The sequence below is a fragment of the Manacus vitellinus genome, unplaced genomic scaffold, assembly GCF_001715985.3.
Source record: "Manacus vitellinus isolate BGI_N305 unplaced genomic scaffold, ASM171598v3 scaffold_8_pilon, whole genome shotgun sequence".
Taxonomy (NCBI): domain Eukaryota; kingdom Metazoa; phylum Chordata; class Aves; order Passeriformes; family Pipridae; genus Manacus; species Manacus vitellinus.
This window is the reverse complement of record NW_021940864.1, coordinates 17,007,829-17,020,680: the sequence shown is the minus strand read 5'-3', so window position 1 is coordinate 17,020,680 and position 12,852 is coordinate 17,007,829. Positions and strand designations below refer to the sequence as shown.

Sequence of the window (12,852 nt, the reverse complement as noted above, 5' to 3'; positions counted from 1 at the left end):
TTGGATATCCATGTATTATTAGCATAATACATTCTCCACTTCCCCAGCTCTCCCCCCCAACTTTCCTTCTGTTACGTTCTTCTTAAAGGAAGTGGAAAGAATTTATGAACTACCTCCAGATGCAATGAAGAAAGAATAATAAATTAATGTTTATTTTATAGTAATGGCTTGTATCTTTGCTGCAATGGCAGAATCTCACTGTTCTGAATCAGTTAGTAATATTGCTAAGTGAATTTTAAAAGGATTTTTATAAAGTGTATATGGAGTGGAGTGGGTTTAGGAACAAACAAAAGCCCCTCGATTCCCTGTTCAACCCTGGCTACAGATGTAATTGGCTTCCCAAAGCTATTGATTATCCATTAGTCTGAAGATTCACAGGCAGCACTTTACAGGATCATAATTTTATGACTAAACATGGGAAATTAGTGAGCAAAACATGGCAGGGATTAGAGCATTTAGGAAAGAAATTCAGATGGCCTCTGATCCTCAAAAACAAATGAAAGAGGTCGAAAACTACAGTGACATCAAGGAATGAAGTGCCCAGCTTCATCCTACCGTTTGGTGGCCTACACCTTTCAGCTTCTCTCAGACACAAAAAATATATTTGACTCAGGGGAAGTATCTTTGCCCCTACATTTACCTCTTAAAGTTGGAAGAAAAATAAAGCAACAATGCAGTTTTGAAATTCCAAAGTCCTTTAGGAGAGCCTCTTAATTATCTCATTCAAACCACCCCTTCTGTCAACTTTGTGTAAAGTTAAGACCTTTCACAAAAATATCATTTTAGACTTGACATATTATTCCTTCCCTGACACACTCAACAAGTGGTGGAGAACAAAGGTGAATAGTAGCAAGAACAAGACAGCAAACTACCGAGCTCTGAGTGCACAGTGGGTGTGCTCAGCTGTCAGCACCGTGTTCATGAATGTCTCTTCTACCCTGCCAGGTTCTAGACTAAGTTCCGTTCCCATTCTGCACATGAAACTCAAGTGTGAGAGACCAGACACTGCATGAGACTAAGCTCCTTCTTCCAAAGCTGCAGTCTTCAATAGCAAAATACTTCACACATGCTAGTAAAAGGGCAAAATGTTCCAGAAGTTTGTGTTGACCACCCCTGTGCTGTTCCTAGTCATATGTTTTTCTGCATAGGTCCATCACCCACCTTTCCCTATCTATTATCTACTGGAGACTCAGAATCTCTAGTGAAGAGATCATACCTTCCTTAGTCTGTAGGTATTTAGCAGAAATAAGCAATAAACCAACAGTATTCTGTGCATACTTAATATTGGATGAGTTTAAAGTCAGGAAAAAAAAAAGGAGAGAGACAAATATTTCACTTAACTGCTCTCTGGCTGGTAAAGACATTATAAAGCGTGGGCACAGGAAAGTAGACGATATAATTGTTTTATAAGCCAGTCCTAATGCTAGTCCTGGCTGCAAAACGAGAGGTGAAGAGCACAGAGAAGACAGTGAAGTAACTCTTGCAAGCAACTGTTTGAAGTTACGACTTGTCACCCTTCTCAATCATCACCTACTTGTGCATGTGCCCAGAAAGTTTGCAGCACCTGTGGTAGATCTCATTCCAATTAAGCAAGTTTGCAGGCAGAATGTGGCAACAGACATAATGATACACTGCTGTAAGCACAATCCAGAGCCACAAATGGGATCAAAAGTCTCTGCAACTGCTCAGAAAATTTTACATGTAACCTCAGGATTGCAGAAAGGTGAAACTGAACATAACTAAAAAGGCCAGAAGCAACCACTGGCAAGCAACAGACAAAAACTCCACATGTTTGAAACCTCTCATGCTTGGGCTCAGTTCACTGCAGAGGTATTGAACAGGATTACATCTTGCAATGCATCTAACTCAGTGACCTTCCCAGGTCTGCCTCTTACCTCCTGCCATGCTAGCACATGAGTGTGGTTTAGAAAAACTCTCAAAAATCTCTACAAGCAAACAAAAAATTCAGCTGTTCTGAATAACAACAACTATGAACTTATTTCCATTAAAATATTTTTGGGGCAAGGTGATTATTTAAAACAAAAACTTGTTACAGTAAAAAATTAAAAATCTGTTATTGCATTTCATATTTTCATGTTAATGCTTTCTGTTTTTTCTCTATAAAAAGCTGTTAGTTCGCTTGTATTGCCATGCTTATTGAAACATCCCTTCTGAATCAAAGTCTTTGTGTGGCAATAGAACAACAAGAAGAATAAAATCAAAACATTTCAAAATATTAGAGCAGAAATGAATACTAGATGTCACTGTGTTGGGAAACATTGTCAAGTTGCAGAAGTTTGCTAAGTTTTTGTTCGATATTTCAAAATTACAACCTTTCTCCTCTTCTGCCCAGTGAAACATTTAAATATTTTTGTCATATTAGATTTCTTCTGAAATCAAAACTTTAGCCAACTTTGAAGGACAGAGAACCTTAGACCCATCCAGAACAATCCTATGTGGAACAACACCTCCCACCATTTAATCCTTAAAACAAGAAAGACTTCAGGCCAACGTTTAAGGATACAATTACAGTACAATATGATCTCATTTTCCTTGTACTGAACAAAAAAAGAAGGCACGGTCTATGAAACATGTTAGACTGGCTACCTGGAAGCCAGCACTTTTCATTTGTTTATTCCTTAGAATGTGGTAGATGGGAAGAAATAGAAACATTATGGTCGTCTAGCAGGCTTTCAGACATCAGTGAAATCTCTGGTGATCTCAGTCATTTCCTCTATCCCAACTATTTGGAAGTAAGAGCAGATGTAATGCAGGGCACTTGCACCAAAGATACATATTTTCAATGTTTTCTTAAAAGCCTAGAATGACTTTCCAGTGGAGCGGAAAAATTGATTCCAATTTTCTTGAGCTCCTGATAAGCTCCATAATCAGATGACACCTTTAGTTTCCAGAGAAGTTACCAGCCTGTAGGAGTCCAAGACCAGGAATCCCTCTCACCTTAACAGAGCTATATCTTGTTGGCTCTGGAACTGCCACAGGAGACAGGGTAGCAGAGTAGGACAGGCACTTTATTCTCTGCTCATTCCATACTTGGAAATCCCCTATTAAATAAAAACCCTCAATAAAAACAAAAACAACAATAACAAAAAAAGGCAAAACAAAAAACCCCACAACAAACCAAACAATAAAAAAGTATTTTTACATCATTTCAGCCCTTAACCCTAACAAAAGAAAAGAAAAAAACCCCATTACTCAGTGTTACTATTTTTACCTGATCTCCACTTCCAAAAAAAAGAGTATGATTTGGAGACTTTATTCTCCTCTTTAAAAGTATTGAGTAATAGAAACTTCCCTGTTCATTCTCTATGCTGTTCAGTTGAACAATTTCTCTCTTTGTTGTTAAAGATCCTTTTTTATTTAAAGGAGAAAGAGGGGAAGAGAACATTTATACAAATAAAAATTACCCACATCCCCTAATAACTTTCAGTTTACTTTACAGCCTATTCCTAACAGCTTCCAATCAGATATGAAGAGCTGTGGCCTTAAAATTCAGAAGCTGGAGGCTCAGGTTTGCCCCTTCAGTAGCAAAAGAAGGGCTTGTTTCTAATGAATGTCACAAACTAGGTAATATTCAAATGCAGAGAGCAGAAGGGAAGAGCATAGTCAACACCTGCTTGTGATGAGATACTCCCAGATACCGCTCTGGGAGCCAATTCTGCCTTCAAACAACCAGATTAATGCAACAGCTTATGCTGGAAGGGTAATGCTCCAGTCAGATTTATGACAGGAACAGATTTCTGCATCATGATATAGAAACCTGAAGTAGTGCTCCTAGAGAGAGCCTTTCTGCGCCTGCCAGCAGAACTTCGATTTGGTAGCAGTGATTCAAATGCTGACATTACTTCTCTCAGCATTCCAGGTTTTCTACATCCCTACATCTATCTTAGGCTGTTGCACCATCTGGTGGCTACTTAGAGGTTTTGTCTGAATTAGTTCACAGATCGCCGAAGTTACATTACGGGACTGAAAGAGAATGACAGAAGATCCTACCAGTTTTAGTTTGGAAGAAAGCCCAGTCATGAAGCTGAACTCCATGATGAGCTTTAGGATTCATTTAAGCAAGAATCTGTAAGACTGGGCAAATCCAAGCATTTTTGAAACTTCGTGTGGAATTCCTTGCTCAGTTGGAGAGAAGTTACAAAGCTAGCAGCCCTCCTCGGATTACCTCAGGCATGGTTTATGTTTATCCCTATTAAAAAATAGCGGAGATAGGGAACATAACTAACCACAAGTGAGACCACTGTTAGCACATCCAAATATAACTTCCAGAACAGGCCACTATTCGTGACAAGAAGTTCAGTTCTTGTGGCATCTTAGTCCCCGGCTGCTATAGGAGGAACATCTGGTTTTGTGAACAGTATGAAAGAAGGGCAGCATACAAGACCAACACAAGATTTGGAGAGTCCTCTTGAGATCTATGACTAACCAGTCACAGTGCCAGCTACTATTGGCAGTTGTTGTCACAGTCCCACTGACTCTGGTGAGTTGAACATCTACTTCACCAGCTCCAACTGAAGGGGCTCTACCTGCCTAAGCATTATAGAAAGAAGGAAAAGAGTCACTATTGAGTAAGCTACTATCGACTGCTTTTCCTAGCCCCAGAAGGATAGCAATTCGCTCCCCTCCTGATGTAACTGAGTGTGAAAGATACACCAGACAACTCAGAACATTCTTGCAGGTATTAACACAGTTGCCTTAGAGGATAAGTTTGTACCTTTCCTTCGGACAATGAACTCAAATTTAGCTGGGACCAAAGTATCCAGGCTAATGTTAATGGCATTCAGTCCTGCCTCCTTCAGTCGGGGCAGAAGTCTGGTTAAGTTGATCCCATTGGTTGTGACAGCAATGGTTTTCAGCCCTTCTAGCTTGTACAGTTGACCTAGGAAATAAAAAGTAAAATGAGCACTTTAAAAGAAGTAATTCAACTGTAAGTTACACCAAAACCCCGAAAGATTTGTGAAACAAAAAAGTATCACTGAAGGTGTGAGGAAAACATGGACACTTCGGTGTTTCAGCCTCCTTCCAGCTATATTGGTTGAAGACAACCATTTTCACACAAATCCATTTCAAAATGTATGAGAGCAGTTTATTGCATGTGAAACGAGTGATGAAGTCCTGTTTTATCAAAATGCACACTAATTTTGTTCTCCATTTCTTAAATAGTTACTTTATTTTTGAAGTAAGGCCTTTGATTTTATGTACCTTCTTTTCCTCGTCTAGCTTTGCAAAATCAATTTTATGTTCTGCAATGATAATAAGCAGCAAGCCATCCCTTTCGCACCTGACACCTGAAGTAGCTGTGTTTCTTTAGCAACATTTATTCTACAGTGCTTTACCAAAACCCAGTTCTAACCTAGGGATAGCTGCCAGCATTAGTGACTTTAAACTTCTGAAAGAAATACCACATGTAGTCCTAACAAAACAGAAAAAGGTCAACATATTAGACTATTACAGAGCATCCAAGGCAACAACATCCAAGGGACAAAACACTTGCACTTGACAGCTGAAATATTTCCATTACCCCAGCCAACTGGAGGGCACTTACGCAAGATACTAAAAAATAGCTAACAAAAGAAAACAGCTTAAGAAACAGTTAATATCATGAGACTAAAATTTAGAAAATAGCTGCCTTCTCATAAGCCAAATGCAGAAATCCTCAGCACACCAGATCTCCAGAGGGCAGGCTTTCAAACCTCCAGTTATCAGTACAATAACAAATAGGAAAAACAACTTGCAGAAGTAGAGCCACAGCAAAGTACTTTTTCCTCCCTTCCCCTTTCACAGCCTCCACCCCAATTATTTAATAAATATTTGAAGAATCCTTACTATTGAGGCAGACGTAATTACAGCACAAATATTTCATAGTTCCTTCTTCCCTCACTATTTCGATTCTGTTTGTTCATGTTGATAAGGGCTTTACTTCTGCTTTATCTCATTTCCCAGTTATTCTCAAAATATTCACTCTAAGCTGGGCCCAGAGTTCTGGAATGGGACAAGCCAGGTCAAAGCAAAAATGCTGAAGCTTACAGCAGCAGCAGCATTTTGCAACATGATTAAGAGCTCCATAAAGACATTTGCAAACTGAGGTTATAAGGAAAAGAGCAATCTTTACCAAGAAATACTTTTTTCTGGCATTCACCTCTCAAAATCCTCCCAAATGACCAAAAATAACTGCTTCCTAGAGGATAAGTGCTACTGGCCTAATTTTGCCACAGATTAGCTACTAGCTACCCCTAGTAGCCTAGTCTTTGTGAGAGCATAGTATACATACTGCAGCCAAAGGATAGCGCAGGAACATCACTACTTTTGTTTATAGTCTCAGAATGCACAGAGTGCTCAACCTCAGAACAACAGAGAAAAAAAGAGTTGGTACCATACAGGCTTCATTGCTAGAAATGTAAAATACAAAAAGGTATTGAATAAAATTAACATCATGCTGCAGCCTAAATGGAAAAATTAAAGACAGTAGCATCAGCTGTTATCCACACATCTTTCTCCTCATCAGACAAGATACAGGACGAGGCACTGGAAATACACATGGAACCACCTGTAGTAACAAATTGGACAGAAGCCAACTGTGAGAAATTAGAGATGACAGCTTAATGCTAACACCAACAAGTTAAAAAGGACCAGTTAGTACACTTTACCAAGTGCATTGTTCACAGTGTCTTGGTTTCTTGGCTTGTTGACCCCTAAATTCAATAGGGATTAAAGAGACTTCATAACTTTGTAATTCTTCTTGTATGTGTATTAAATCTGTTTGCTTGGTCACTGCTTTAGCACCAATCAGCCCAAGCAAAAGCAACTGATATAAACTAAGAAGTAGAAAAGGAAAGAGAACATAGCATGAAACTATAATTCCATAGCATGAAACTACAAGATTGTATGTCAAGCTCAAGCCATAAAATAAACCCTTTTACATTTACTTCTCCATTTAGGATCAGGAGCATCTTCTTAAATAGACAAGTTTTTTACATACTCTCCTCCTCCTTAATTGCACCTCTGATTGAGTCTCAAAAAGGTATGTGTATCTCTTAATACATGAACTAAAAAGTCTACCCTATACCACTTCACTCTTGAAATGTGTATGTTGCTATAAGAAGTCATCCAGTTAACCCTCCTCCACCCCGTGGAAAATTATTTTTTTCAGTGGAGATGTGTACCTCTCAGACTATTAATAATAAACAGCTATCACACAGTTTATATCCAGTGCTTATTTATACTTTTGAGTATCCCAAAGGAGATGGATTCTACATTCCACAATCAGGAAAGTCTCAAACATATGTTTTCAGCAGTCCCAAGGACATAATTTAGCTTTCAGCAAGTGTTAGTTGTGGACTCATAGTTGATATATGTGCATGTATTAAAAGATTTTAAATAATCTAAAGAACTGTAGTAGGTTGCTGAATACCTTGGTCTCCTCATGGCTAGGCTTCGTGAACGAAGATTTGGTCTCCTACAATAGCTTCAAATCACATTTGTTCATTGGAACAACAAAAAAACCTTGAATTTGAGTATTTGAAAAATTTAGTAATAGTAATCCAGCATTAATATTTTTGAGCTTTACTGATATTTCACAGACCATTTATAGTTGAGAGAAAGGTTTGCTGAAAACAAACCTAACTTAAATCTCAACCCCATTCAGCACCTGAGATATTGTAGACAGCTTCTATAAACCACCTAGAAAACAAGATTAACTCTATCCCAGACCAAAGCAGTACCATGTGCTAAAATGGTTTCAATAAAGGTGCTCTACTCAAATTCTGCAGAAGACATTTTTGGGCTGTTTTTTCCTTCAATGACTTTTCCCATACTTGTTACATTGATCTATTTAGTTTTGGGACTTTTATCTGGATCCCAAACTTGGGCACCATAACGTAACACCAAAGGCTGAGAAGTCAAAAAGTGTTTACAGACTTAATTTGCCAACTTTCAATAAGTCTTAAAAAAAAAACAGCCAGGCTCATACAAACCCATGACAGAATGAACTAATGCAATGGGACAATCAACATACATTACCTTCACCCCAAAACTTTTGTACTCCATTTAAGTGATCACTATGAATCCGTCAAAGTTCAGCTGAGAACTGTAACAGAGGCAGAATAACGAAAACTCATTGGTTCAAAAAGATCCATCTCCCTCTTTTGGGCACAGAAATAAACCTTTGAGAATTCTATCTTTGGAGTAAAACAAAACAAAACAAAAAGATTTCTATCCTTCCAATTCCAATACTTCAGAATTGCAGCAATGTAATAATTATTTTGCAGTGACCTGACTACTCCACTTAGATCATCAACATCAGAGTAGCTGTGTTGAGTATAAAAAGTCACTAGCTAACACTGATAAATAAAAAAGATGCATACACTAGGAAAGAAAGTTCTACACTGAGCTGATGACATTGTTGATTTCAACTAATTTTCATGCCAATACTATATGCTGAACTGTAAAGCTTTATTATATTTTAAATTGCAACCTATTTTATAAATCTGGCTCCCTTTATAGGAGCAAATAATTATACCTATTATCATTAGAAATGGGGAATGACTTCTTGAAAGAAACACGTCTCTCAAAAGGAACATAGCTCTCAATGCTATATAAAAAATAACCTATCATGTGTGGGCAAAATGTCCTAGACAATGATATTCCAGAGCTGTAAAAATATTAAGTCAGTGCAGCTCCATGACCCCTCACAATCAAGGTTCAAGAAGACTCAAGCCAGCTCACTCCAGCCATACCTTTTCAAGCTATAAACAGGTCAGTTTTACATACTACACTGCTTTGCTGCTTCCTTTAGAAAAGACCATAACGGTGTTCCAAATCCTGAACAAAAAAGAGCAGAGGCAGAGACCAACTGTTTTCTGCATCAAAACTCACTGTATTGCTAGGCAATTTCTCTTCTTTCAAGACCTTCATCTTCCATTGTAACCCTCTCTTCAGTACTTATAAGAGTATACCTGCAGAAACAGACTAGTTCAGCTGACTACAATACACCAAAGTGCAGCCACCTACATAGCCTTAATCTAATACATTGAAACCATATGAAGCTATTCCAATTTTCTTAACATAGGAGACTCTGGAAAGAGCAAAAAAGCACCTGGCTCAAGAAAAAAACCAGGCACAGTCAGCCAACACAATACCAGTCAAAGGAGATAGACTTTTAAAAATTACCCAGTAATTTACTTTCCACTGAAGTAATAGTCTTCATCAATAGCTGTAAAAACATAGGCATTTCCACCATTCCTTATTACACACACAAGTGACATCTGTTATCAAGGTAACAAAACAAACCCACAAATAACAACCCACCTCAAAATCAAAAGGACAGCTTCTTTTGTTTGTAAGAACATCTCAATTGTTCCTCCCCAGTGAGGACCTGATCACATCATTTTTTGATTTTTCACCCTAAGGCTGCATTATTGCAAGCTAGTCTGATAGATGTTGAATATGAAGACAACGCTAAGTTCAGTGGTTGCAATAAAGAGAGAAATTCCATTCAAGCAGCAAAGCAGAACTGGAAGTTTTCTGAAAGGAACTATCTTGTATTGTTGGGAAAAAGCACCATCATTAAATAGGTGTTCTTCAAGTTGCTGGACTCTGTTAGTAGATAGCTGCAAGTGTAATTCTTGGATCAATATGCACAAAGTCACTCTGAAACACACTGTATTGATTTGGAACTCACCCACAATATCAACCACATCGGGACGGATGAGTGGCTCTCCACCTGTCAGGCGGATCTTCTCTACACCTTCTTTCACAAACAGTCTGGCTAGGGTGATTATCTCCTGAGCAGTTAGTAGCTCTGATTTAGGAGTCAGCTTAACACCTTCCTCGGGCATACAGTACTGACCTGAAACAAAGATTACAGAAATACATAGGAGAAAAAAATAACCAGCAACAATTAATCTAATATTGATGGGCAAAATGCACCAAGTGCAGCTGTCTTTAATGGATGTCAAATGACACCAATTTTGCAAAACTTTACAAGCAATCTCCTAACACTTTCCTGGTTTCCCTCAGAAGAAAACCCAAGACTCATTTATGTGTCTCAAAACTACAATGGATCCACTTTGAAGGAAAAGCTAATCTTATTTCTATCTAACCTGCATTCAAACACAGACACCAAATTCAACTGGCAAGCACTGGGACATTGCTACAGACTTTGCAGATGCAGTTGTGGGAATGCCTAGGTATGAGCTCTCCTACTTACTACACACTTGAGGTATAGCAAACAAGCATCATTATCCCAACCACACCAAGTCTGACAAAAGACCTGTCACTTCCACTTGTCACTGGAAGATCTCTAGGCTTGCTCCTGGTTCCTCATCCCACCAGCAGCTCAGGTCCAAATTAGTCTATCTGTCCTTTTCTATTACTTTGTGAAGACAAAAAACAGCACAAGGCCAACAAAGCAATAACACCCTAACTCAAATCTTGGCCTCTGCATAATATGAGTATAAGAGGTTTGTTCACAGAACCCAGCAGACACTCACACCTGAGGTTGCATTTCTCGGTCAGAGAAATTCGCAAGTAATTGTGCTGACGCCCAAAGCTGTCTGTCAAAAAAGGAGAGAAGGGGGCAGCATGTTCCAGTAGAAAGCGTCCTCTTCCTGGGATTTGCAACTCCTGTAACAAAAACAAGCCAGTGTTAAATATTTGAACAGTCACCCTGTCAACTTGCTGTATAAATATTAACTTTGAGCTGAACTGATAATTATTATTCCATTTTTCCCCATAGGGACAGTTGCACAAGAAAAAACCCATGATTTGTCTTTATGATCAAAACTGGCCATTTATTGATTAACTTTCTCACTACTTAATTCCATGGAACTGTTCTACAATCTTCCCTGTGTATTTTAAGATACAGCCTCTTTGCCACAGGTGCTTCAGGTTTTTTGTCCATAATAGGAGGTTGTTTTTTTTTTCAGTTGCCTGTCTCTTTACTTTCCAGAATCAATGGTCCAGGACCACCCTATCTCACTATGACCCCTGGGGTAAATGAAACCATGTAAAAGGGGTCCTCCCTGCACTTCAGCACAAGAGAACTATTAGTCGATGAAACACTGCCATCTCTGCTTGTGTTCCTACCAACTTTCATGTGCAAGACATAACTGAAATACTGCTATGTACAATTATGTTTCACAATGCCTTGTTTCCAACAAGGTCTTCCTGTCTAAACCCATATAAAAGAGTACTTCCAAAAAGTTTGTCTCTGTTAAAAGATGATAAATAATACAGGGCATGGTGAAACTGGAAGAGAAATATATGATTCTGAACACCTATTCAACCTGCATAAAATTCAGAATTTTAATAATGTCTTTATTAACTGTCATGAAGTGAATATTAAAAGTGATTTCTATTTACAATCTTGGGGTTTTCTTAAAGAGCAATGTAATATATTCTACAGCAACACAACTTTTAGGAAGTATGAGTATTTGCTCTCTAGAATGAGGGCATAGGAAGGATGTGGACCTGCTGGAGCAAGACCGGATGAAGCCACAAAGATGCTCAGTGGGCTGAAGCACCTCTCCTATGAAAACAAGCTGAGAGAGCTGGGTTTGTTCAGCCTGGGGAACAGAAGGCTCTGGGGAGACCTTATAGCACCTTCCAGTATCTAAACAGAGCTACATGAAAGCTGAGAGGGACTTTTAACAAGGGCGTGGAGTGATAGGACACAGGGGAATGGCTTTAAACTGAAAGAGAGTAGCCTTAGATATCAGGAAGAAATTCTTTACTGTGAGGATGGTGAGGCACTGGAACAGGTTTCCCAGAGAAGTTGTGGATGCCCCATTCCTGGAAGTGTTGGATGGGCTTTGAGAAAGCTGTTGTAGTAGAAGGTGTTCTTGCCCATGGCAGGGTGTTCAAACTGGATGATCTTTAATGTCCCTTCCAACCCAAACTATTCTATGACTCTATGATCACATTAGGTATCAAAATAAATATCCTAAATTAGTAGCTGCAAACAAATGCAGGTTATACCACATAACTTAAAAACATCAGTACCATCAATTCCAGAAGACTGGTGGTTACAGCAAGGTCTAAACAGAGGGAGTCCCATTGCCTTTAGCCCATGAATTTCAAACTACCATGTTATATCTCTATTTTTCTACACCTGTAAAGCACAGCTGAAACCACTCTGCTACTTTTGGAAAATATTTTGATACCCTAAGTAAAACACACTAACTGAACCAGCTCTTATCACAGTACTGCAGAAAAGCAAAAGTTTACCATTATACTTTTATCAGCTTGGTTCAGGCACTACATACAAACATCTACAAACAACATAATTCAACCCCTGTTGAGTCTTTTTATCTACTACATCACAGTTAAATTAACATTTTATAGGAGGCCAATTTAATAACTCATGATAGAGGCCAGCTGCCTAACATCACAAAACAAAACAGAGAACACAAAATAATTAAAGGAACCACCTTCACTGGGTCCTTGTTAGTTAACCACATACAGACATCTAATAGCCAGCCAAGAAAACTAGAAGAAAGCTAAACAACTCCTGAACATACAGTGAATTTCATCTCCAGTGAAAAAGTAGATAAAAACCCATTTCTGTATACATGGTGTTCACAAAGTGTGTGTGTGTGTGTGTGTGTGAATCAGCTGCAGAATTGTGCCTCAAGCTGAAATCATGCTAATTTGTCTTGATAGGCTGCAGCAGGCAAAGGATTAAATAAAGTTTTGACATAAACTTAAGATGTAGAATGAGGAACCAGACAAATGGGTATTTAAACTGCTCACCTAAGCAAAAGTCATGACGTACATCTAGTGAAAAACAGACCTGTGAAATCCCCAGACATACTAAAGTCAGCATGTATGGGA

General features: G+C 38.6%; 1 protein-coding gene across 5 annotated transcripts in view; it reads right to left on the bottom strand.

Annotated features, from left to right (window-relative positions):
- MOCS1 (molybdenum cofactor synthesis 1) overlaps positions 1 to 12,852 on the bottom strand; it is a 31,066-nt gene that overhangs the window by 12,627 nt on the left and 5,587 nt on the right. For 2 of the 5 annotated variants that reach the window (XM_025896364.2, XM_025896365.2), the window contains exons 2-4: positions 10,512 to 10,644; positions 9,701 to 9,868; positions 4,736 to 4,900 (exon numbers count right to left, since the gene is read on the bottom strand). In XM_025896364.2, coding sequence (XP_025752149.1) covers positions 4,736 to 4,900; positions 9,701 to 9,857 — 322 coding nt within the window. In that variant the 5' untranslated portion in view covers positions 9,858 to 9,868; positions 10,512 to 10,644. Of the gene's footprint in view, positions 1 to 2,958; positions 3,063 to 4,735; positions 4,901 to 8,040; positions 8,103 to 9,700; positions 9,869 to 10,511; positions 10,645 to 12,852 lie in introns of those variants that run through there. The other 3 variants (XM_018085205.2, XM_018085206.2, XM_018085207.2) reach the window with 3 other exon arrangements.